Raw genomic sequence first — 26,917 nt, forward strand, 5'->3', positions numbered from 1 at the left:
CAGGCTGTCTGATGCTCTCCCCCTGTGTGCCACGTGGGGGCTGCTGTCTGTCCTGCACTCAGCCTCCCCTGTTGAGCTGAACACTAGATAAGATTCATTGCGTTGTTGCTGTTTTTACTTGGATTGGAATGATGTGGTTTGACTGCTATCACATACTCATGAAGTATGAGTAAAAGAGAGTTATTGTGTATGAGAAAACTAAATTGAGTGCTTTGGAAAAACTACGTGTGTGATCAGTATTACCACACAATTGAATTAACACCATACAAGACGGATACAAGTACAGTGAGCTAGAAAGATTGCACAGTCAGGTGGCTTTGCACGTCTCTAATTTTTACTCCTTGTGAAGAAACTCAAACTAGAAGTCTTGGATGGTGTGTTATGGGTGTGGTTTATATAGGAAAGGCAGAGTGGGATTCTGATTGCAGATCCATTCTCAAAGGCAGTCCATGACAGCTGTATCAAGTTGGCAAATGGTGACATATGTTGATGCTTTAGGATAAAATCAAAATGTATAGGATGTGAATGTCTCTTGGTTCTCCACTTCTCTGAACTATTTTGACCAAACGAATACCTATTCTGTCTATGCTGGATAATGAAGCTGCTACTTGTAAACATCACTGTGAGGGGCTCTGTTACCTCACTTTGTGGTGTTTCATTTTGTAATACTATATTTGTCCCAACACTTAAATGTTATAAGTAGAGATAAAATAGAGACCATCATTCTACATGAATGAAACTCAGTCATTTAGAGGGAGAGCTAGAGATGCTGTTGTTAGGCTCTAAGTGAGGAATTTTTCATCCAATGAAGCTACTGCCATCTAGGCTAAGACTGTGGGCTCATTTCCTAAGGAAAGAGTTTTTATTTGCACATTTACTGATTTAATTAATAGAGTCCTAATGATATTATTTTGTATGTTTATATTGGGTTTGAAATTCTATTAAAATTGACTCAAGGGGAAAATTATTCAGTTACATGAGTGACAGAGTATAAAGACAAAGACATTTTATTTATGTTAGTTACTCTCAAGGAAGAGAACAGCATTGTAAAAATAGTTTATATTCTCATTGTGACTTTCCTCTCATTAGGTTTCAAAGGGACTAAGACATAAACATTTAAAAAATAAATCCAAAGAAGATTTAGTGTTTAAATATTTTTAAAGTCACATATCTGATTTCCTTTTTTTCCTCTGTTCTATGTTGACTGTACCAAGATGTGTGAAACAGTTCCATCAATTTGTAGTTTGTGATACAGGAGAGATGTATTGGATAGGACTGAATGGGTATCATTTCATTGCATTGCCAGAATCTACTTTCATGTTCAGTCTAAGAAATGAAGAGGGAAAAATTAGAAACATTAGGCTGAAAAGTGCTCAGTGAATAGAAGACCTCGCTGTGGCTGTGCTGTTGGCTGTGAAATTTCTGGAGGACTTCTTCTGTTAGTTCAACCAGTGTCTTGTATCTAGGGTCTGGCCTGAATCCCTGACTGCTATTAGAGCTAGAGCTACAGGCAAATATTTAAGTTCATTTTTATCATATGGTATTAAAATATTTAAATTATACTGAAAAACTAATAATGAAAAGCAAATCACCCCAAGCCCCTGCTAGTATTTTCCAGAGGAGTCCACTTCTAACTCTTTTCAGCATTTTCTTCTGGTATTAAATTCCTATCTCTCCATGTGCTGGTATTTTTAAATGAATCTGTTTTATTACATTATTTGGTGCAGTGGTAAAGAATCTGCCTGCCAATGCAGGAGGTGCAGGAGATGTGGGTTTGATCCCTGGGTTGGGAAGATCCTCTGGAGTCAGAAATGGCAACCCACTCCAATATTCTTGCTGGGAAAATTCCATGGACAGAGGAGTCTGGCAGGCTATAGTCCGTGGGGTCACAAAGAGTTGGAGATGACTGAGCACACACGACATTATTTATAGACTTCATATATAGATCCTGAAGCACTGGCTAGTTGATTACCCAGTGCTATTCTCCAGCTCAGCTCCCTGTGACTAAGACCTTCGTAGTAGTGTGCTAGCCAATGCCATCAGCAAGATAATTTTCTCAAATGCTCCTGTTCTCCTAGATTAATGACAAAGCATGAATTTCCACTGATACCTGTGTTTCTGAAGAGCAAAAAGTCTGATTAAGGGGGAAATATTTGCACACAGTCCTGGGGAACCAGCCCTGCAGAGATATAGGATCAAGAACTCCAAGCCAACATAACAGCAAGTGCAAACACCCTCAGGCAGGGGTTTGCCTGGGTGGTTCAGGGAAGAGCCAGGAGGCTAGAGTGACTGGGCCAGAAAAAGTAAGGGAGGGTGCAAAAGTGGATGAGGTCAGATAGGCAAGGGGAGGGCACAGATCTGCAGGGCCTTAGGCCATAGTGAGACAACTGCTTTATTGGGTGAAATGAGAAACCAGTGAGAGGTGTGGGCAGAGGCATGACGTGGTGTGACTGATACTGTCACAGGTCCACTCAAAATGCTGGATGAGTGTAGACCGTCGGGAGGCAAGAGTGTTCCCTGCTTAAAGATGCTGGTGACTTGGACCAGGATGGGAGCAGTTAAGATGGTGAGGAGTGGCCAGATTCTGGTAAAAATGACTTATTTGCTGATGGGCTTGATGTGAGATATGAAAGAAAGCACAGAGTCAAAGATGACCCTGAGGTTTGGGGTCAGAGCACCTGGGAAGTCTTTTTACTAAAATGGAGAAAGAAGCAAGTTTCGCAGGTGGAGATCAGGAGTTTGGGTTGGAACTTGTCAACTTTGGGAAGCCTTTTACTTATTCAGGTGGAGCTGTTGGGAGGCGAGGAGGCTGGATTCACTGAGGACGCCTTGGCTGGAATGATATCATTGGGACTCGTCAGCATATAGATGTACTAAATGCCAAGAGACAAGATGATCTGTATCGCTATCAATTTTCTACAAGTTAACGTCAATCCCTGCCGGGTTGTAAAATAGGTTAGCCTAGTCAACGACAAAGGTGCATACCCCTATAGGATTGAATAAAATCCACCAGGGCTCTGGCATTCCAAATAATGATATCTACCAGTCTCTTGCTTTCTTGAGCCTTCCATTTTTTTTCTTACAATTGACAGTGCCTGGTAGTCAGGGAAAAGCCCAGCCCCCAGAGATGTTCCCACGCCGGATTCTTTGCTCTATTTCTGCCCCTCCTGATCACTTGGCTCCTGGGCTTGCCTGAGACCCCAGAGCCAACTGTGATTCTAGTGCATTTCTCCTTCAGGTACCACTTGAGAGTTTTCATGCTAGGACTGACCCTCTACTACAGGGTTTTTGTTTGTTTGTTCGCTCAGCATTTGAGTTGCCTTGGGTCATGTAGAGACCAGGGCTGCAGTCGCAGCCTGTTTCTGAAACAGCTCCCTTTTTAAGCCCGGGACCCCGCCTGCCACCAAGTCCCTGAGTTGGGCTAAGAAGGGCCCAGATGCCTTCCTGCATGTTTTTTGCAGCAAGTTCCTATCCAAGGAGGGCTACTTATTTTGAGAGTGTCTCTGTGTGATAGATTTGAAGGACAACCACAACAAAACTTGTTTTGTATCACACAGAAGGTTAACCTATTAAAGGCTCCAAGCAGATATCAAATCTCTAAATGGAGAAAGACCTCCCTAGGTGCACAGCACTGTTCTAATGACCGTGTGGGCATCAGAAGGGCAGTGAGATGTCCATCGTCATGGAGCTTACGACCAAGCTGGAAAAAGAAGAAAACTATAAAATGATAAGTTAGAGAAGTATTCTGGCCTGGAGAATTCCATGGACTGTATAGTCCATGGGGTTGTAAAGAGTTGGAAACAACTGAGGGACTTTCACTTTAGGGAGGTAGCAACGAGAAGGTACTGTAGGGAGTAATGGGGAGGCTGAGGGGTCCTGGGCCAGCTCCAGTGTCTGACTGAAACTGGAGTTTATGAATAACAGGTTCATCTGTAGGAGTGAAGTTTCCCAAGGTGGTTGGTGGTTGACCTTCTCAAGTTATATTTTATAAACTGGGGCTGTCTGTATATTTCTATCTATATGCTCCTGTGTGCGTGCTAAGTCGCTTGAATCGTGTCTGACTCTGTGCCACCCTATGGACCACGGCCTGCCATGCTCCATGGGATTCTCCAGGCAAGAATACTGGAGTGGGTTGCCATGCCCTTCTCCAGGGGATCTTCCCAACCTGGGGATTGAACCCAAGTCTCTAAAGGCAGGTTTTTTACCACTAGCACCACCTGGGTTGATGGCTCCTGGAAGATCAGCAAACTCCTGCATTTTTAAAAGTTGCATTTAAAAAAAATTTGGGTTGGCACCTTATAATATCAAAGGATATTGTAATTAATCAAAGGAATAGGTAATTTTGGTAAAAAATTTCAGCCCTGTAACTCCTCAAGTCAGATTTGCTGATAATTCACAACTCTGAAGGTTTAAGATTCCTACCCACTTCCCACCCCCAGATCCCCCACTGCAGAGGAAACAGGAAAGGAGGGGCGGGGAGAGGGGGCGGAAGTGGAGGGGAGGGCTCCTCTCTCGCTGCTGGGAAACTGCAGGTGAGGAGGAGGACTGCGCATGCGCCCAGGTGGCCTGCCCGGCTTCTCCAGGCCGGTGACCGCGACCTCTGCTGCTCCGTTTTAGGATAAAGGAGGAATGGAACTTCGTGGCCGAGTGCAGGAGGAAAGGCATTCCCCAGGCCGAGTACTGCAAGAACGGCTTCGTAGACACCAGCGTGAGGCTGCTGGAACGGATCGAAAGGCGCTCTCTCGCTGCGCAGAGCGCGCTTTCCAAGGAGAGAGACAAACGGAGCAGTGAGTTTGTGTTTGAACTTTCCGGCGATCACTGGAAGGTGAGTCCACGCGCTCCTGTCTCCGCAGCAAGTGGAGGCTGGGTGCCGCGCTGCGGCCGATGTCGGCTGCTTAGGCTGAGCTCAGGGCATTGACCTTGGTCCAGCGCGCGCTCTTGTCTTTAGAGAGGTTTTCTCTGGATGCGGAGGATCCCTTGCCTACTGTAAGCTGAGTTCCTGCATCTTTTCTCGGTGAAAGACTGTGTAGTCCTGAAAAGAGCAGCAGGATCCCCTTGGGTCTCTCTCTGAGGGACTGGGACCCCAGCGGCTCCCCAGGCTGGCGCAAGCCTTTAAAATGCCTTTTTTGGCCATCTTTCCCCACTGACGTTAAAAAATAACTCTTTGCCTTTTTTTTTTTTAATTTGAAAAACCCTGAGCATGTAACCTGTGTAACACTCCTCTGACTTTGCTGACTTGTCACAAGAGTGCAGGGCTGCAAAGGAATTTTGCATTCAGATTTTCTCTGAGATTCTGAGGCCAGGGCAGAGATGTCTTCTCTCTCTTTCCTCAAGTCTGTATGGGTGCTTCCTGCTCCGACTCCGCCCAGGTTGCTGCTTGGTTTGGAGAGGCTGCCTGTGGTCTGACAGTTCCTGGTCGAGGCAGCACCTTGGGTGGGTATGCATGGGGTAGGGGAATGAGCTCAGGCTCTCTTCCCTTCAGTGGGACAGGTTTCTCCGGACCTGCCCTGCATCTCTCTGTATGCCACCGTTTTGGCCGAAAGGCCTCTGGACCGGAAACCGAGTATTTGGGGGTGATCCTTTATTGGCCCCGTGACCTGAGGCAGTTTACTCCACTTGCATGCATTTCACCTCCTTCTCTGTCAAATGGTGCTGCTGCTTGCCTTGACCCCCTCTGAGGGCCCTTGTGAGGATTAAATGAGCAGATATTCTGTGACATTGACCCACTAGTGACACATCCCTATAAAAATGGGAGGGACTATGACTAAAACCTCTTCAGTGGCCTTTCTCCTGCATCCCCATCACTGAGATCCGTGGATAGATGGACACCGCCTTTTCTGGGGCAAGAAGGAGGGCCTGTCTGGATTTCTAATTAAATATCACTGATAAATCATTCTCATGTACCATCATCAGACCTGACCTCAGACCCCTGGGGAACCTGCTAAGTCCTCTCGGCTTACAGCACCTTTGGAAAACCACTTTACAGAGCATTTAGTGAGTGCCTGGTGTGATAAGGGGATAGTAAGAGGGTTATGAGCCAGGCAGCTCGGGAGACTCCAGGGTGAACCCTGTGGACAGTGTCTTCATTACTTACAGCCTTTTCACTCTGCTCCCTGAGCTGGTACCCTATCCTCACTGGTAGAGACTCTGGAGCCTCCAGCATTCATCAGTATGAATTTCAGTTGCTGTTTTCCCTCCCCAGAGAGATTTGTGTTTCAGTCTTGCTTCTACATAAGGAGCGAAAAGCTCCATTAAGGGATTTTCACCATGAGTATTAGAGTGCTCGTGGCAGCGAGGGAGTTCTGGCCTCTAGCATCACTCCAGGCAGCAGGCCTGGTCCCTGCAGGAGGCCAGCATTGGATGGACAGGGCAGAGGAGCTTCTGGGGCTTTGGGGACTGGGTGGGGAGAGCTCACCTGGAGTCCCTTAGAGCTGGCTCTGGGGCCGTGATCTGTGACTTTGGGTGCTTGTTTGGAGTTGGAGCTAGGGGGCTAGTCATTCCTTGTGAGCTGGAGGCACCCAGGCCTTGGGTTCTGTTCTCTCAGGGAGATTTCCCCAATTTTATTGAACAACTTTTCAATAGAAAATTTCACTTCTACTATCAGGTTTTTTAAGAAAACTTTTTATTTTTTTATTGAAGTGCAGCCAATTGACAAAGTTATGATAGTTTCAGGTGAACAGCGAAGGGACCCAGCCATACACATACATGTATCCTTTCGCCCCCAATCTCCCCTCCCATCCAGGCTGCCATATAACATTGAGCAGAGTTCCCTGTGCTATACCTGTGCTATTCCCTGTACTATCAAGTTTTTAATGCCCAAGAGATATTTGTTTTGTAAATGAATGAATCCTATGATGTGGCTTTATTTTTCTACTTTTATAGGTAACTCTTTAAATTGGCCTTTAAAAATTTTGTCCTCTTTTCATGTCATGGGGACTTTTCTTATTTATCTTGGGATTGATAGCTTTTTTGGAAGCAATTTCCATCTTTCAGGGTCTCCTTTCTCTTTTAGGGTGTTTTGTTTGGTCTGGCATTTGGGACTATCTGAGAGCTCTGGAGACACGGGGTGTCGGGAGCACTGAGAAGCTAATTGGAAGGTCCAAGTCTGTGTCAGGTGGGGGCTTTGTTTTTTGAGGGAGCCCCCGTATCACCAGTGTGCTCCCCTCCACCCCTGCCCCAGGAGTACATATTTATGATTTGTCTGCAGCTGGTGAGAGCCCACAGAGAGAATACTCTCCCGTCCTGCAGGCAGGGACAGGCCTGGCAGCCTGTGCTCTGGAGAGACGAGGGCTGGGGGCGGAGTCTTGGCATCCATCACTCATCCTATGGTTGCTGCCTCCCCCCTAGATGTGCCTGAAGGTCCCCAATGCAGGGACTCCGGTTAACCCTCCAGCGGATAAGCCTCAGTCTCCTACAGGGACAGTAGCTCTGTGACGTGGATAGGGGCAGAGATCTGGTCCCAGACTTTGAACCTGACCTCCTTCTTTCAGCCCTGCCTTCCTCCCTCACCTCCACACATCCCTGGCTCTTCCACTTTCTAAACTTTGGGGGCATCTGGGGAGAAGTTCAGGTTGTGTCTTTTTGTTCCTGCTGCTGCTGGCCTAGACTGAGCAGGTCGAGGGCGCTGGGTTACCATCTTCCAGCTTTCTAGCTACCAAGACTGTTGCTACTGCCTCTCTTCTCTTTCTCTTTGCCCTCTTGTAAGATTTATGCGTTCAAAAAGAAATTCTTTTACTGTCTTTTTTCGTAGAGAGGAGCAGAAGTGTATGTGTACTTTCAACCTGACATCTTCACCCTGTTCCTTTTATTTTTATTTAATGTGCTATCTTAAGATTTTTCCCATGTTATTTAAAGTGGTTATGGATATAATTTTAGAAGGCATTGTAACTTTTGCAAGCATGCCGTTATAGGAAGAGCAATATGAGGGAAGTTATTTATGAGGCACTTGACCATTGAAACTTCAAGAAAGAGAGCGTTGTTATGACCTGGGGTCAGCTTCCTGATGCCCCAGCTCCTATCTTGTCTGAGGTGCAGAAGGAAACTGTCTGGTCTGATGTGGGTGTCTTTCAGATCAGGATGAGGAGATGCTGAGATGGGTTTGCCAGGCCTGGGTGCTTGGGTCAGTCATACAGGGCCCTATACTGGGAAGGGCCCCGGGCTTGATTTAATGCTCTGCCATCTCCATCTTGAAATTCTTAATAATTTTTAGAAGGGGCCTGCATTTTCATTTTGTCCTAGTTCCTGAAACTATGTAGCTGGAACTTACCCTAAGTAACCCATTTAAATGTCTTTGGATTTCAATGTTCCTCTTTCATTTATTTTAATAAATTTTTTGGCTATGCTGAGTCTTCATTGCTGCTCGGGCTTTTTTTCTAGTTGCGGCAAGCAGAGGCTACTCTCTAGTTGTGGTGCGTGGGCTTCTCATTGCAGTGGCTTCTCTTGTTGCAGAGTGCGGGCTCTAGGGTGCATGGGCTTCAGTAGTTATGGCTTCTGGGCTCTAGAGCACAGGCTCAATAGTTGTGGTACATGGGCTTAGTTGCTGCACGTCACGTGGGATCTTCCTGGATCAGGGATCGAACCCCTTGTCTCTTGTATTGGCAGACAGATTCTTTACCACTGAGCCAGCAGGGAAGCCCTCAGTTTTCTTCTTTAAAACGGGCTTCAGTCATGCCCACTTTGCCTATTGTACAGCACTGTTATGTGAAAGTATATTAAAGATGAAAGGAATTCTGTAAGTTACAAGCTTAATCCACATATCCAATAGCAGTGATCCTAAAGCCCATTCCAAGTACAGGTACCAAGCAAAGGGTCACTGAGGACTCTCTGATTGCTGCCTCCACCCCGCCCCACCCCTCCCCTGTACATTCCTGCCCCATTTTGCTGATGGTGAGCTGTGGTCAGCTCTGTAAGATCAGGGGACATGCATGTCCCTCAATGCTCAGCACACCTTGTTGAAGTGGGAGCTCGAAAGCCCATGAACTGAAATTCTTCAGGTGGCCAAATAGCCCCTCTAAGGTCTAAGGCACTTCTCAATACCTTTACGATTTTATCCCAGAACACTCGAGGCAGGGAAGGTCCCGGATACGGCTGAGTTGCTCTCTGTCACTTCAGAAGTGAGGACCAGAAAAGGGGTGCCCTTGAGATGTGGCTCAGCATCCAGGTCTCCCCACTGTCCTTCTCGGCTCTTATCCTGTTAAAGACTCAACAAAATTTAGAAATTTGGCATAGCAAATATTAAGTCTTTATCAAATGTTTTAAAAAGCAACTATTAGTAGTACAGAGGAAGGGAAATGGAGCACACATTTTAAAATCTAAGTCGTGGCCAGATTTTATTTTTAGACGACATTAAATCCGTATGTTGTAAATAAATAATATGTGTGTGGCTTGGGGTGGGAGCCTGGTTGTCAGTGTCCACCCAGCATTTGATTTTAATAATATGAATTCATGGCCCTTTTGAAATTGGGCTTATCTGCTACTGTGGAGTTACTGACAGCCACAGCATCTTGCTTTCTCTTTGGAATGGCTGCAGAGCTGGGGTGCGTGCGTGCTTGCTAAGTCAGTTTTAGGCTAACGCTCTCACCCATGCTCCCTCTCCTCTGGGTTTTGAAACAAGCTTGTGTTTTCCTTGGCTTCATGCATTCTGCCTCTGAACTCCTACACAGGGAGGAGCTAGTTCTGACAGATGGGTTCCCTTCTGTTCTAGGAGTTCCCAGATTCTTTGAAGGAGCAGACGCATCTGAAAGAATGGCACATCAGCAATACTCTGATTCAAATCATTCCTAAGTATATCGAACTGTTTCAAGCCATGAGGATTCTGGATCTGCCAAAAAACCAGATCTCCCATCTTCCAGCTGAAATTGGTATGTTGCTTAGCTGGAAACTTCAGGCCCCTTGTCTGGGAAGCAGGTGACCTGGAGAACTCTTCCTTCTCCTGCTGCCCTAGGATGTCGCTAGGTGGGGCTGTTTCATGTTTCTCCAGAGCTGCTGGTTCACAGTGTCCCCTCTGGGAGGTGATGCCAGGATCTCCCTGCGTAACTCAGCGGTGCTGACATCTGCCAGTTCCTTAGAAATGGCAAGTCTCATGAGTGAGCAGCACTGTGTTTAGAAACTTTTTGTTTTTTTTATTTTAGCTTTAGAAATACAAACATGCAATAATGTATTTATTATAAATATAAGATACAATATATTGTTGCCACATATTAGTCCATTGATGAGTTTAGTTTAGCTTATGGTATTATTTTGGTCCAGATTCTTTATTTTCAATCATTTTCGTTGTTCACTCGCTTCACTGTAAGTGAAGTCCATGATAATGATCGTCACTGCTTCTCTTTCTCTCACGTGTGAAACACATGGCTGTTCTGGGCTCATAGTTGTTATGATTCTTCTAAGACACTCAAGTCTTTCTGGAGACATATCATCCCCATAAACCTCTGTCATGAGCAGGGCAAAATAATTAAACATTCTAGAAAGACATAAAATGTAAAGTCAACTCTCTCAGCAAGGATTGTTTCCTGGGTGTCAAAATTATACACATATCCAGTGTTCTTCTAGAGCTCTACATTGTAGCCATATTTATAAATATATGTTAAAATATATGCCTATTAAATATATTTATATGTATGCTTATGTTAACGTATATGCACACTAAACATACTTTCATAGAAGAGCTTACACCATGTTCTCCAGCCTAAGCCTTGTTTTCCCTTATCATACCATGAAGATGGGGATGGACTCTAGGGTCAGGCTGATTGGGTCTTTCACTTACTGGAAGGTCACCTTAGGCAGGTAACTCACTGGTTTCAGTTTCTCTATCTGTAAAATGGTGATAATAATAATATCTACTTCACAAGGTTGTTGTAAGGGTTAAATAGTTAATACAAAGAAAGCATTTAGAACAGATAAACCCTCAACATTTGCTAGCCACCACCACTATCATCGGGCTTCCCTGGTGGTTCAGCTGGTGAAGAATCTGCCTGCAATGCAGGAGACCTAGGTTCAATCCCTGGATTGGGAAGATCCCCTGGAGAAGGGAAAGGCTACCCACTCCAGTATTCTGGCCTGGAGAATTCTGTGAACTGTATAGTCCATGGGGTCACAAAGAGTCAGACACAACTGAGTGACTTTCACTTCACCACTCTCATCATCATCATTGTTATCTTTATATAAATGTTATTTTTCAATATCAGAATATCCTATCCTTCCTCATTCTCCCTAATGGCTGAGTGATGATTATGGTATGCTTTATTTAACTTGTTCTTTAAATATTTTACATTTAAACTAAGTAATTGGATACTAAATCTAAGATTCTGAAGACACAATTCTAGTCTGAGTAACTTGGGCAAATACTTTCGTTGTTTTGCATCTTAGTATCCTCCTTTGTAGGATAAAGGGTCAGACTAGGTGATTTTTTAATAATATTTGCCACCTTTAAAATTCCCTAGTTGAGTGTTTTTGCATGTCAAAAACACTGTGGGAGGGGAGGGGAAAGAAATCTCAGCAACTTTACACATTCTATACTGGATATAAGTCATACATAAATATCTTATCCAACTTGTAACTTTGAGTCTATTTCAAGTCAACTGAATGTAATTCAGCCAAATATACCTGTGACTTTGGCTGAGTCACAAAAATTCTCCTCACGTGGCTGAGAAATATATCATATCCCTAGTTTGAAGATTCTTGTGATGGATGAGTATAAAATTTTTATCATTACATAGGGCATTCATAAGAAAAGTAAACGTCAAATAATAAAAAGAGTGTCTTGGAATCATTTAGGCGATGTAACTAACCCTTGTTTTATTCTAGGGAGTTATTTTCTGTTGCTTGCTTGCTTCTTAGATGCTAGTTGAGATATTAACTTGGAGTGTTTGGAATACATCTTCTTTTCAAACACAGCTATTGTGGACATTTAGGACAAATCATTCCAAATGTGCTGAAAAGAACTAAACATATACTAATTCAAGACATGGTCGTTTCCTGGTGGAGTAGGTATAACTCCTTACACACTAGAAACAAATTAAAAAAAAAAAAATCAACAGAATGTGATAGGCCAGAAAGAGGACTGAAGAGTTGTGGTTTTTTTTTTTTTTTTTTTTAAGCTCTTTTATGTTGGATGGTTGTCTTTTATAAAGGAGGTGGAACTGGATCTCTTACAGAGCTGACTTAGAGAACAACTGAGCATTGGCTGAGCAGAGGGGGTGAGGGGAAGTGGTCACGAAATGGTATATTCTGTTTCTCATTATCAGGACAAGTATTTCTGACATTTGACATCAAGGAATTAAGCATGACAGTTAGTGGTCCTCTTAACTCTGAGGAATTATCATTAAATGGGTTTAAAATAGCTAATTATTGAAGTAGCTTAAAACTGTTTACTCAACTAATTTAAAGTATGTAAATTCCTTAAGGCTTTCTTTGGGCTCTAGAAGCTAGAAGCCTCTGGACAACAAATTGTACCCCAATTGGATTATATTCTGCTCACTGGCAATTAGGTCTGAGTGCCCTGGGAGAATGGGCTATATAAGTAGGGGGATTTCATTTCAGTTGGAAAAGATCCTGGAACATTGCAGGAAAGGATAGACTCATTAGCTACTTGGAAATGTAATATGCTGGAGCTATGATGCCTGTCTTAGTCCATTCAGACTGCTATAAAAAAAACAGACTGGGTGGTTTATAAACAAAATAATTTTTCTTGCTCACAGTTCTGGAGTCCAAGATCAGAGTGCCAGCATGGTGGACGGAGGGCCTTTTTCTGGGTTGCACACTTCTTACTGAATCCTCACGTGGTCGAAGGGGCCAGGGAGCTCTGTGGGATCTTTTCTACAGACCATGGATCCCTCATGGAGCTCCACCCTCATGATCTTACCCGAACTTAATTAGCTCCCAAAGACCCCACCGACTAATAATAACAGCACCTTTGGGCTTTAAGATTTTAACATATGAATTTTCAGACCATAGCAGTGCCTTAGAAGTTTTATTTTGGTTTTTGTGATGGGACTCTTGTCAAACTGAAAAACTGTTTTTTCCCGGAAACTCAAGCTCATGGTGCTTGACGATAATGCTATTCACTACCTCTGATGGGGACTACTGAGTTCATCTCAGATGAATAATGCCAAGTTCTTACCAGGATGTTGAGAGAGGAAAAGTAGTGTTTGTATAATGAGATCAGGCATCATGAAAATAAGTGGCAAGAACAGCAATGTGAATACAAACGTATACAATTTCTTTATGTCTGTAAATTATTAAAATGTTATATCTGAGGTAGACTTTCCAAAGCTACTACTTTTTCTTTGCGCTAGCTAGAAGGGACTTGTATACTGTTTTCTCTCCAGTTATCTCATCTTCTCTTTGCATCCCCTTGCGACAGATGCATGTACAGTCGGTATAAATGTGTCCTTAATGTACTGGAGCAAAGGCCTTCACCAACCAGATCAGGTAACTCTTTAATAGACAAATTTACTCTCCTGAATCTGGAGACTAGACAGCTTAGAACATTCACACTATCTGTGCCAATCTTAACTTTCCTTATTTAAACTAAAGAAGGTTTGTGCAGTGTGACCCTGTCTTACAGCAGCTGGGCCTGTGGAGAGCGTTAGTCTGATCACATGCTCCCCAGCCCTCCCCATAAGAGAAACAGTCTTTTGTTATTTTATATTAGCCCCTGAATCCATCTTGCTATTTTGACACCAATACCTGACTATAAGGTCGCAGTTGCAGTGTATACCAGGTAGGTAAGTTAGAGGGGCCACTGATTTTCACATCATAATCATCATCATCTTCTAACAGTGAGACCACAAAAATTGACTCAGAAGTGGCCCTACCTCCAATATACTGTCTTTCTTTGTTTCCATTTCCCATTTATAAAATGGCAAGAAATTTTGTATTTTGAGTGCCTGCTCTGCAAAAGTAAACAATATTTTGGTTTTCTAACTTTTAAAATTAGATTAAGAATGTCAAAGTAATGCTTTAGATCATGCGTGACATGATTTTTGGAATATTAAATATATTTACTCTCGTACTGGTTTCTGATTTGAAACTGGTCATATGTTTAGTCAGTCAAGACAGAAGTGGGATGCGGTGTTTCTCCATCAATCTGTTATTGCCTAATATTCTTAGTGTGTTCGCTTCCCTGTGAAAGGGCTTTAGGCTTTTTAAAAGAACACATATTCTTTAGGAAGCACAATATGTCATAATCACTAAATGCAAATATGAAGCCAAAGATAAATGAATTCCATGCATGTATATTGAGCTTTGTGTGTATTTCAGTACTTAGCTTGCCTCCCATCAGAGTCTGCCCCTAGGAACTGGACCACTTCAAAGCCATTGCCTGTTACTTCATTCATCATATGATTTCAGAGAGGTTTGCACTCTGTGGGTTTTCGGCCCTGACTCAGTCTATGTCGAGGAAAAATCCCCTACATCCCCCTTGCCTATAGTTTCACAAAGGATTAAACAGATAAAAAGTAAGCAAAAAATGCTCTGATCTATGACCAAAATGCTCAGGATAAAAGATGATCAGGCATTTAATCAGAGTGCTTAGAAAACAAACACAAAATTATGTTTCATGCCTTTGCCACCATTATTTACACAAATGTTTTACATCTTCGTTTTGCTTTTTGTCCTTAAAAGACCTTAATGAACCTGCACCATGCCTGTTGATTTTTTCTGATAACAGGTTGTTTGAAGAACCTCAGGGAACTCAACGTGAGTTTCAACCATCTGAAGAGCATTCCTCCAGAACTGGGAGACTGTGAAAATCTAGAGAAACTGGATTGTTCTGGAAATCTAGAATTAACCGAGCTCCCTTTTGAAGTAAGAAAGAAATATTTTTGCATGGTGATTTACTTTTACTTGGTTTATGACATGGAATGGTCTATAATACAGGGAAGAAATTTTGAAAGAAATCCATCTTTACTTATATCACATTTTGCTGACATTTTAATCACCCTAAACCAGCCAATATAAAGTCTTTAGAAACGTGCTTATACTTGGCTACAACCCAAATTTAAGTTCAGAGCTGCTATCAAAAGAAAACTAGGCAAAATAAATCCTATTTTCATGCAAGGTATTTTTATCTAATGTCTATTTAATATGTGATGCCTGATGTCCGTAATGCAGATCCCAACTTGTTTACCCATAATGGAGAATAAAATTGGAAACAATTGGAAATAAATGAAATGGATAAAATTTTTTAAAATTTAAATACAGATAAGTAAATCAGTCCAGAGATATGATTCCAAAAGTCCATTAATTAAAAAATATCCACTTGTTTCTCTTTTGTCTGTATTCATTGAGGAAATGATTTTAACTCATTTTCTGATAAAAGGGAACAGATGAAAGGCAACAGTTTTAGTTGTTAAATAAAGCTCAACAGGCTTCTTGTGCTTGAAGAGAGATAAGGATCTCACAAATCCTGCTGCTAATGAATAGGCTAAAAATAGTGTCACTGGTGAGGCTCTGACAAGGCCCTGGCCACTGACTCTGTCTAGTCCTAGAAGGCATATTCTTCTTCTTTCCTGGAAACTTCTGGGTGAAAGGGAGTGGCTGCTTCCACTCTTCACACCTGTGTGATCCAGGAAATGCCGAGGGATGGTCCTGGGGAGGGGGCACAGCCAGGGCTCAAGATTCTCCCACAAGCTTCTCATTCCCCAGTCCTCCCATCTTTACAGAGAGGCCCAGTCCTCTCCCAGTTGTGCGGGCTGATGGCAAGTCAACTCTCCTTTGACCTTTCTTGCTCCCGTGCCCCATGTCCACTCCATAAGTAAGTCCTGTTGGGCATGCCCTTTGGAGTAACAGTGGAGATTTCTGATTGTTTGCCATGTCTCTTTACCAATTCAAGTGTGAGTCTCCTGAAGATTTGCCAAAACCCATTAAGACAGGCTTTACTAGGTCACACTACTCTTTGAGGCTTACACTTTCTGTCTTCTCTGGCTTTGCACATGCTGTTCCCCACCTGGAGTTTCCTCCCCTACCTTTCCACCTGTCAAGGAACCTCAGGACCCAGTTGAAACACTCCATTCTCTGTGACGTCTTTCCTGACCCCTAACTCTCACCTCACTCCTTTCTGTGTTACTGAATGTTGCAAAATGGAAACTTCTTCACACTAGTTCTTACTACATAAATTTGCCTTGCTCATTTATAAAAGTATAAACCCCTCAAGGGCAGCCACTGTGAGCTATTCGTCTTATCACCCCCAGAATGTAACACAGTAAACAACACAAAATAGGTGTTCAGAATACAAACTATATTCATCTGTTTTGCATATGTTCATATAAATGCCTTTGGGAAGAGACATCAATCTAAAAATGATTTGTTGAACTTAATTTCTACTCTTAAAAAGTAATTAGACACAACATTGTAATAATGATACCCCAATAAAAGTTTTAAGAAATAAATAAAAAATTTAAAAAGTAATTAGAATATTTTGTTATTCCTTCCTAGTTAAGTAATTTGAAGCAAGTTTCATTCGTAGATATCTCAGCAAACAAGTTTGCCAGTGTCCCGATCTGTGTCCTGCGGATGTCTAATTTGCAGTGGTTGGATATCAGCAACAATAACCTGAATGACCTGCCACAAGATATAGACAGGTAGCTACTTGCATTCTGAAGGTGAGGTATATGAATTAGTCACTAACATTTTAAACATGGCTGACACATGAACGTTTTTGAAGATCAACTAATTTTCCAGAGTTTCTTGTTTCTGAGAAATTAGTTTGGTTCTTTATAGAACAAGACAGCTGTCAGTCTACATCATACAGATACATGTACAGCTGACCCTTGAAAAATGAGGAACTTAATCTGCATATAATTTCTTGTTGATCTCTGTACCAGGGGTTCCTCTGCATCTGTGGATTCAACCAACCACAGACCCATGCAATACTGTAATATTTACTGTTGAAAAATATCTGCATGAGTGGACTCACACAGTTCAGACCTATGTTGTTCAAGGGTCAACTGTACATATATATATATATATATATATATATATATATATATATATATACACACACACACAGTTTAAACACAATACATATACACATATATATGTGTATGCTGCTAAGTTGCTGCTAAGTCATGTCAGTCGTGTCTGACTCTGTGCAACCCCACAGACGGCAGCCCACCAGGCTCCCGTCCCTGGGATTCTCCAGGCAAGAACACTGGAGTGGGTTGCCATTTCCTTCTCCAGTGCGTGAAAGTGAAGTCGCTCAGTTGTGTCCGACTCTTCACAACCCCAGGGACTGTAGCCTACGAGGCTCTTCCGTCCATGGGATTTCCCAGGCAAGAGTACTGGAGTGGGTTGCCATTGCCTTCTCCAATATATGTGTATATATATATATACAATTTGAACACATCTTTGTTTTACTTTAGTCCTCAGTAGAATGGAACTTTAGCTTTCCCTTACTCCTCAGGAATAGAAAAGTAAATTCATTATGTATGGAATAGAAACATATCATTCTATATAGGATATCAGGATAATTTTTATTAATTTCATTTTTTGTTTTATTATACATAATGTTTCAAACAAAATTGATATGCTTAGTAAGGTTTTCAAATTCTATCCTTGTAGCTATTTCATTTGTTAAAAAATATTATACGCAGTCATGTATGATAGATTCATTCATTCATTCAATCAGCCAATATTACTAGGCTTCTGTATGGCAGGCCCAGAGAGTGGACTGAGTTCGAAGTGTGAATGAAACAAACTTTCTGGCCTCCTGGAGTCCATAGTGTTCATCATAAAGTAGAATAGTAAGCTGTTGGAACATAGAAACTGAAAATGGCTTGGTCGTGAATGCCATCTCATATATCCTTTCTCTACTCCTGGTACATGTGATATATATGGATGCTTTCCTGGTTTATGAGACTAAGTGGGAATTGTTTTAGTTTGAAACACAAGGGGAACTTTGTGAAATATTTTGTGGGATCAGTAAAAATTTTGCAAATGAGTGAAAGAAAAAGCTAGAGAGGCAGGCACTGAGCTGGAAGAAAATGGAAAACAGAGTAAAACATATTTGAACCATATTTTGCTCATTTTCTTTACACTTTTCAGGTTTATTTATATTTTAAAGTTAAAGTGTGATGAGAGAATAACAACTGTGTTCTCACAAAAGGAAATATGTTATCAAAATTTGTTTATTCTCACTGCAGCTCTAATATGATTTCTTTCCCATGTCTATCTCTGGGAACAGAGTAGATACTAGGTAGAATGGCAGATAGACAGATTTTTTAAGTTCCATCATGGCCTACTATATATTGTGTAGTTTGCTTATCCTGCTGTATCTTCCATTACCAATTAAGTCAGTAAAAACTTAAAAAACAAAAAACCCAAATCATGGCACACGGTATGACTTTATTTAAATCTTATAGCCAGTTTATTCTTATAAGGGTCATATATAAAAAATAAACTAAGTAGGGATTTCCTACTAGAATTTATCTGTAATTCACTTTTCTTAGCTGTGAGGCTAAGTCCTTGAGTTCTAATCCCTTTCACGTCTTCTTAGGCTAGAAGGACTGCAGACCTTTCTCCTGTATAAGAACAAGCTCACCTACCTTCCTTACGCCTTGCTTAACCTAAAGAAGCTCACCTTGTTAGTCGTCAGTGGGGACCACTTGGTGGAGCTCCCAACAGCCCTCTGTGACTCCTCCACACCTTTAAAGTGAGTAGACGGCCCAGTAGAGACCCATTCAGGCACAAGGTAAGAGCAAGGAGCCCCTGGAGCCTGGGCCTCCGTCTCAGGAACCATGTTCATTGGTTCTCCTACTCTGAGAACAAGAAATTCTGGTGCTTTCATATGGAATTTTGAGGTTTTTGGCCAATGGCATGGGGAGGTATAGCTCAGAGAATTTCTGGATAAATGCTACCTGCTGGCTGAAGGCATAGAGGGATGTGTGCCCAGGGCACAAATACACACACACACATAGATAAATACATATAAAATCATAAGTAACATATAAAAAGAAATCTGGATTAAGCCACAAATTAAATATTGGAAGGAGGCTATAAAATGAATGAGAATTGCCAGGTTAATGATGATAACGATGATAGATACGTGATGATGTATTTAACACCTGTCCATCTTGAGACCCCATTAAAATGAAGGGAAAAAAAATGTACAGACCCACAATGATGAAGGAAGCAGCTAAGGCCCTCACAGAATGAGAGGTCCCAACACATTTCTGGGAGATAACTCAGCAGAGGCACACTGGTGACTGATGGAAATAGGATGAAATAGGCTGAAGCTCAGAGGGCAAACCGAGAGATGAGCCATATCCTGGAGGACTCCAAAGATGCGTGGTAGTCGGATTTCAGGTATGGAAGGTGTAGACTGAGTCATGGTGCTAAAAACAGAAGGAGCAAAAGGAAAACTTCATACAAACAGGTGATCCCCTGCCTTGCAGATCGCCTCCTTGATTTCATTGGGCAGATCACTCAGCACCAAGAGTCCAGCCCACTGATCAAAAGTGTGAGGTTTGCTTTAGGGAGGCCCTGAGGCAATGACCCTGGAGTTTTGTGTTTGGAGATTCCCCAGGGGACTGATTTGCTCCCTGAGTGGTCGGCCACGGTGGGGCTGTCTGCTGGGCAAACACTGTCTGCATATAAAGATGCCCAGACAACATTTTGCTGTCTCATTTTCAAAATACGAAGGTATCTCTAAGACTTACCAGATAATTGTCACAAACATATAAATATTATAAACTGGTTTTCAATTCTAGAATCAAACTGCAAACAAGATAAAAAAGTTAAATGTGGTTACAGATCGGAACATGGATGGTGTTGACATTAACAATGTAAAACTACACAGTGTCTGTGATGTGCTTTGAAATGCTTCAAAAACTCAGGTGGCTTGATGGGTGGCTAGAGGGTTGGCTAGATCGGTGGATGGGTGTGTGATAAAGCAAGTATAGTAAAATGTTAAATGTGGAACCTAGGAGTGGGTACAGGGGTGTTCATTGTAACATTTTCCAACTTTGGTGAATGTTTGAAAAAGTTTCATAATAAAATGTTGAAAAAATAAAAGTATAGATAAAAATCGGGAGGGAGGAAGGTTAGGGATATAGAGGGAGTTGAAGATAAGGGGAGGAATACTTTCACCTGTTTGAACAACGTTAAAGTGTTTTTCCATGGTCAAAGATAATTTCAAATAGATTCAGTAGAAACAGTGATTGACCAATGACAAATTTCTTTGAGATGGGAGAAGAGTGAAGGGGTAGGGCTGCTTTACATAAAAAGTATCATTATGCTATTCAAATTTTAAGATATGTACAGTGATTACTTTGATAAAAAATGAAGGATGATAAAATATAGGTACATGTCTTATTTTTGGATTAAAAAAGTGATAAAAATTCAATGAAAGAGATTGCAAATAAAAAGTTAAATGGATCTATCTATATAAGAAGTAAAGCCTTTTTGCTTTCCCCATATTTAGCTATTAAATAAAGTTAAAAGGAAAACTAAGTGGGATATATATAAAGCTAGCAGCTATGTGGCTGATATCGTATATATATACATATATGTATATCGTAATATATGTATGTAACATCTCTTCTACAAACCAAAGAGAATAGACTAAATTCCCCAAGACTTAGTGGGGCCTACAATTGCAACCAAAGACTGTTTGAAAGATTTCCTATTTTGAATAGAAATATTTGTATAATCTTTTACGTCAAAAGATCTTTCAAAATTGTAAAGAAAATAGATCAAATGCCATTTTGGCTTGTCTCCTTTAGCTTCTTTTTTTTTTTTTTTTTTTTGGTTACAGTAGTCCATATTTTAAATATTTCTTTGACGAGGATTTCATCTGAGTCCTTTTCAACGTAGCCACAACATTTTAAGAGTTTGCTGTCACTAATTGGGAGTAATATCAAACATAGTAAGGCATCATATCTGATGGAGAGGTTAAGTGTTATTGTTGACCTCATGGCTTCCTGCCCACTGTCCTCTGTCTGTGGCTAAGTACCTTTCATTTTCCCAACAAGTCTCTGCACAGTCTGGTATAAACTGAATCCAGTAAACCTATTGGATTACTGCACAGTGAAATTCCACCAGTGACACTATTATTATGTGGTCAGCTGTGACTTCCAAGAAGAAGTGAGAAATTGGGATTTAGTGCCACAAAGGTTGACTTCTGAGAAGATTTTTGCACAATTACAAATGCACAGGTGAAAGTGGTGGTATTTTCCATATTCTCTTGAATAGATTTGTAAGTCTTAAGGACAATCCTCTTGAGAATACCCAGTGTCAAGATGGTGATGAAATGATGGAAAGTGAACGAGATCGCCAACATTTTGATAAAGAATTTATGAAAGCCTATATTGAAGATCTTAAAGAAAGAGGTAGGTTATTCATATTTAAAATTATTTAAAATGAGTGTATAGAATTCCAATCACTCATGCAACACATTTATTGCTGTAAGCCAAACTAAAGAAAACTTGATTGGTTAGGGGCAGGTTACTTTGTAAATTATTTTCTGTTTTACCAAAAAAGAAAAAGAGAGAGATACATTTCCTTTCGTTAAATAATGAAAATTTCCTAGTGTATTAGCCTGCTTAATATATCCTCAACCGTGTGACAGAGAAGCTGGGAAACACACACTTAAAATGTGAAGGTTGCGTTGCTGACTTTATGTGGGATTGTAATGAAATGCTATTGATAAAATAGTATTTTAACTAATAGAACGGAAGTTTCCATGTCAAAATCCACTTAAATTTAACTTTTTAAAAAAGTCATCTCTTATATAAATCAAAGTACACCTGTAAAATATCACAAAAGGAAAAAACAAAATGACAGATTAGTATGTGTATGCTAAGTCGCTTCAGTCGTGTCTGATTCTTTGCGACCCTACACACTGTAGCCCTCCAGGCTCCTCTGCCCGTGGGGATTCTCCAGGCAAGAATACTAGAGTGGGTTTCCATGCCCTCTTCCAGAGGATCTTCCTAACCCAGGGATCGAACCCACATCCCTTACATTTCCATTGGCAGGCTGGTTCTTTACCACTAGCGCCACCTGGCAGATTAGTAAGTAGATGCATTTAGTTTTGGTTTCCCATAACTAAATGATACAGAGGAACAGGGCGGTCACAGTACCTCAGGAAAGGGTGGAAGTGTTTTTCCTAGTGGCTGTTTCTGAAGTGTTCCAGAAGCCTTAGAACCCCGTCCTCCTGTCAGAAACATAGACTCAAGGAAAGGTATCAGTTAGTCTTTGTTCTTCTTTTTTGCTACCTCTTTTCTTTTTTTCCCTTTTCTGAGTGTGGGTGCCCACAAGTTATCTCTTAATTTTTCCAGTTCTCTTTTTTTTGATAAGCTGAGTGCAGACCTGAATGAAAGATGTCATGCATGTGGATTTAGGAAGGATGTAGCCCTGGCCCCGTGACTCTGAAGACAAGCACTTGTGGACAGGTTCCCTCAGTCACTCTCAGAAAGTATCATACATGTGAGCTTACTGCTCCCTTGTTAGTAGGTATCTGAAGATGATAAGTCACATTCAGATATTCAGGTATCTCATGACATTAATGAAAAATACCATTTATTGGCAAAGTAAAATTTTTCCAGTTAAAATAAGAAAATTTCTATACAGTTATCTCTCATGTGTTTGTCCATCCTTAATCCCGAATCCTGAAATGTTATGAAATAAATTAGAAATTTATATTAAACATGAAACTGAAATACCAAAACCATTTATTTGTCAAAATTTACCTTTGGGTTGTATAATTTTCCTCTTGCAGAAAACTTTTTTATATTTTATTCATTTGTTCATAATTCTGTTACAGTGCTATTATATAGAAAGGTAAGAATGGATTAGAGAAAATAGGTATTAATATTTACATCTATGTGGCCAGCAATAAAAATGGTTTGATTTTAAAAGTTAACTTTAGTGATAATAGGTTTTGAATCCATTTGTTTATTTCTAAATAATTATCATAATTCTATCCTTCATATGGGCTTCCTGGTGGCTCAGCAGTAAAACAATCTGCCTGCAGTGCAGGAGATGCAGAAGATGTGGGTTCGAATCCCTGGGCAGGGAAGATCCCCTGGAGAAGGAAATGGCAACCCACTCCAGTATTCTTGCCTGGGATATCTCATGGACAGAGGAGCCTGGTGGGCTGCAGTCCATAGGGTCGCAAAGAGTCAGACATGAATGAGCAACTGCACGTGCATGCACACACTCACTCATCCTTCATATATTCATATTAGGCCGAACTAAATGATATTGCCAATATTCAGCTGTGTTTGACCTACAAAAATGGTGATTTCTTAATAGATCAACCTAGATATGGTTGGACATATGCTTTGAATTTTTTTAAGTTTCTTTCTTCTTCATCGTGCTGTCTTCTCTCTTTTCTCTCCCTCCCTTTCAGACTAATGTCTGAGTTACAGAGTTCATCACTGTAAGGAAAAGAACATAGATTTAGTGGGATTTCCTTGGCGGCCCAGTGGTTAAGACTCTGCCTTCCAATGCAGGGGGTGAGGGTTCAATCCCTGGTTAGGGAACTGAGATCTCACATGCCGCATGGTGCAGCCAAAATAAATAAATAAATAAATTTGTTTTAAAAAGTGGATTTAATGAGTCTGTGTGGATGTCCAACCTTGTATGATTCAAGAATGTTGAAGAAGTGAGGCCTCTCCTTGGTCCTCACACTTTAGTGAACATGAGAATCAGCTACAGGCTCCACTCTCAGAATTTTTGAGTCATCAGGTCTGGAGTGGGGCCTGAGAATGTGCATTTCTAACAAGTTCCCAGGTGATACTGATGCTTTGAGTCTGAGAACCATTGGTATAGACCAGCCTTTGAAAAAATTTGGCTGTGAAGAGAGAAAGAGTGTGCAGTAACCAGTGGGAAGAGCAAGAATGATAAAATGATTATTAATGTGATGGTGCTTGGTTTAGGAATACCCCAGACTTCTCTTAGAAACCATATTCCCTTCTACCTGGCATCTATAGTCCTTGGCCATATATTTCTGTTTTATCAACTTTTATTATTTTAGGCTCATACAGTTTCCAGTATGTTGATGTAGCTTGTGTCAGGTGGTTGGAAAGATTGCAAAAGAATGAGAATTAATAATAAGTTAATCTTCAGGACTTCCCTGGTAGTCCAGTGGTTAAGAATCCGCCTTCCAAGGCAGGGGACACAGGTTTGATACCTGGTTGAGGAACTAGATCCTATATGACACAGAGCAACTAAACTTGCATGTTGCAACAAAGACACAGTGCAGAAAAAATATATATATAAATTTAAAAATTAAAAATCAATCTTAAAATAATAATACATTCTTCTATCTTCTATCTAAATATCTCTAAAGCATGACTATACATTTGTCATGATTGACTTAATGGTGATAAATAGATGCGTTTATCTCTATACTTGGACTATGAAATGGCAATAATTTGTATTTTGATGTAGTTACACTTCATAATAAGATGTGGAGTGGTTGAGTATATTTCTTTCTTTTTGTTGCAGAATCTGTTCCCAGCTATACCACCAAAGTATCTTTCAGCGTTCAGCTTTGATGCCATCCATCAGAAGACTACAGAATCTTCCTGACCTGTGGAGCTGTAAATCTTCCTGTTAAGGGTTGTCATAGAGGAATAATGGCTTGGGCTTAAAGGCAAAGTCTAGAAACCACTGTCATAGTTGTTAGGAAAAATGATTTTCAAATTTCAAATATGTGAATACCTCTCTCTGTGGACTGGAGAATAGATAAATGGGTTTATATATTGATATTTAAAGGTTCATTTGCATTTACTTGTTTCCAAATAATACACATTTAATGTTTTAGAAAATGTGTTATTTTTTAAAATTATCACTTAAAAGACCAAATTTTGAAGTTGACTGCATTGTTTTCAGAGATCCAGGGATAAAGGGGTGTTGAAAAGAGTATTTTTATCGACAGATGAGAGTTTATTTTGTTATTTTGAAAGAGTTTTAATGCATCATTTCTTTTACTGAGGACGGTTTTCCTTGGGTTTATACAAATTGCTATTTTCATATGTTTTAAGTTGTATTTTACCAAGTTTAGGCTTTCAGGAAAGACTTTAGGTATAATCTGGGCCTTGAGGGTGGACAGACGGGCTGGAAGGTCTGCCCAGGCATTGGGCTCAGATGGTGCCCTGGTGGCTCTAGTGGAGGACGTGTGGGCCTGGCTGGTCATAGGAAGTCTGGTGGGGCCTACATGGATGGTCAGCCTGCCACGAGTGGGCATCCTGGGGGTCCCAGGATGCATGCCAGAGCACAGAGCAGAGGCATTGCCTCCAGGGACCCGTCCTCCAAGATGGTCATATAAGGTAGCAGGAATGACTAGTCCACACTGATGAGGAATCCCTCGCAAGGCTTCCCTGCAGGTGCCACAGGAAAACTGCCCAAGGGTGAGCCACTGCAGTCCAGAGAGAGCAGAGGAGACTGAGTTTACATTGGCAAAGAAGGAGTTCATTAGAGGGCCTTGAACTTTGGTATCACATTATAGGATTTGGAGAAATTATACAAATATCTATTTTTATGCTATTATCTTGGGCTAAAATAAACAAGATTGTGAATGTGTTGAAGATAAGTTTAAACAAGTAACTTTTGTGACTAAGATGGAAAAATTGCATATATTCATATATGTTTATATCAGTCCACTCCTTTGTGGTCTAGCCGAGTGCTGTCCAGTAGAACTTTCTGCTGTGAAGGAAGTGCTCTGCATCTGTGCTAATTTAGTAACTGACAGATGTATGTGCTTCTTGAGCTCTTGAACAATGTCTGGTGTGACTGAAGAACAAATTTTTAATTACATTTAAATTTAAATAGCCAAAGGTAACTACCATGTTGGACAGCACAAGTCAAGTCAGTTGGGTTTTTCAGAAGTTAATCGGGACAAAAAGTGAGCAATTTTTATTTCTTTATCTGAAGAACCAAAGGGGTTAATACTGACACTCAATATTTTGTCTTCATAGGTTTAATCCTACTTCTAAATATTTTATCCTCAACAGATATAAAGCAGGCAGAACAGTCTAAAGCCACATAGTAATGGTTCCATAGAGCACTGCTTCAACTTAAAGGCAAACTCTGAGAGGTAGGTTAAGAGATGAAAAGAGTAGGAGAGTCTCTTTTCTCAATTAAATGAGAAGTCACTTTAATTGAACCTCAAACAGTTGTGTTTTTATTTATAGCACTTTACAAATATAATGCAAACTTATCAGTTGTACTATGTGAATGACTTTGGAATTTTATTTCATGCCACAGTATATGTTACATAACAACCAAATAGAAAGTGTATCTCAAAAGGGGGGAAATGAGGGCTTTCACATAAATTGACTGTCCATAACTCATGTGAAATTTATTTCAATAAAACCAGTTTTTTGTGCGAAAAAAACCCTTATATTAATGTTACATAAAAATAACTGAAAAAGTACTGAATACATTGATATGTAATTATTTCATATTACATAATATCCCATAATGTTTATTATGTTTAATAACATAATTAAAGAAATATAGTTTAAATATGAGGCTTGTAGAAATATTCTTTACTTTACTCATATAAATGTAAAAATGCAGAAAGATTCTAGAGTAAGCATCTTAGTGGAAATAAGAGAGATCTGAACATTTGACAATGCGTATGGATTGATTCATAATTTGGAAAAGTAATTTACATAGACTATAGATATGAATATTAAAGCAATATGAATAATATTAAATATGAAATGAATTATATGAAATATTTATGAATTATTATAAATATGAAATATGAATTATAATATGAAAATATAATTCTTGGGGGAAAAATGTTCTGGTTCCAAAAGCTTATTATGATACCTATTTTTTATATGTTGCAAGTAAAGGGGTAAAGACACTTCAGTGAAATCATTGAGTAGTGCATTTTAGTTAATAACAAGACCTACATTAGATTTCTTGACTTTAGCTGTCTAGAATGACCATTCGACATGTT

The 26,917-nt window shown here is 40.6% G+C and overlaps 1 protein-coding gene and 1 long non-coding RNA gene across 4 annotated transcripts in view; one reads left to right on the forward strand and one right to left on the reverse strand.

Annotated features, from left to right (window-relative positions):
- Window positions 1–26,341, forward strand: part of LRRC2 (leucine rich repeat containing 2) — a 99,781-nt gene extending 73,440 nt beyond the window's left edge. For all 3 annotated transcript variants that reach the window (XM_081525951.1, XM_081525952.1, XM_081525950.1), the window contains 7 exons: window positions 4,618–4,825; window positions 9,704–9,860; window positions 14,672–14,808; window positions 16,438–16,583; window positions 18,497–18,652; window positions 21,193–21,329; window positions 24,451–26,341. In XM_081525951.1, the coding sequence (XP_081382077.1) occupies window positions 4,618–4,825; window positions 9,704–9,860; window positions 14,672–14,808; window positions 16,438–16,583; window positions 18,497–18,652; window positions 21,193–21,329; window positions 24,451–24,500 (991 nt within the window). In that variant the 3' untranslated portion in view covers window positions 24,501–26,341. The remainder of the gene's footprint in view (window positions 1–4,617; window positions 4,826–9,703; window positions 9,861–14,671; window positions 14,809–16,437; window positions 16,584–18,496; window positions 18,653–21,192; window positions 21,330–24,450) is intronic.
- On the reverse strand, window positions 20,263–24,213 carry LOC145520153 (uncharacterized). Its single transcript, XR_014064272.1, has 2 exons — window positions 23,048–24,213; window positions 20,263–21,849 (listed from the first exon to the last, which is right to left on the reverse strand). It is a non-coding gene; the product is annotated as an uncharacterized LOC145520153 (long non-coding RNA).
- Window positions 26,342–26,917: the final 576 nt, after the last annotated feature.

This window comes from Giraffa tippelskirchi, chromosome 9 (assembly GCF_054371585.1).
Source record: "Giraffa tippelskirchi isolate mGirTip1 chromosome 9, T2T-mGirTip1v1.2.pri, whole genome shotgun sequence".
Classification (NCBI taxonomy): Eukaryota; Metazoa; Chordata; class Mammalia; order Artiodactyla; family Giraffidae; genus Giraffa; species Giraffa tippelskirchi.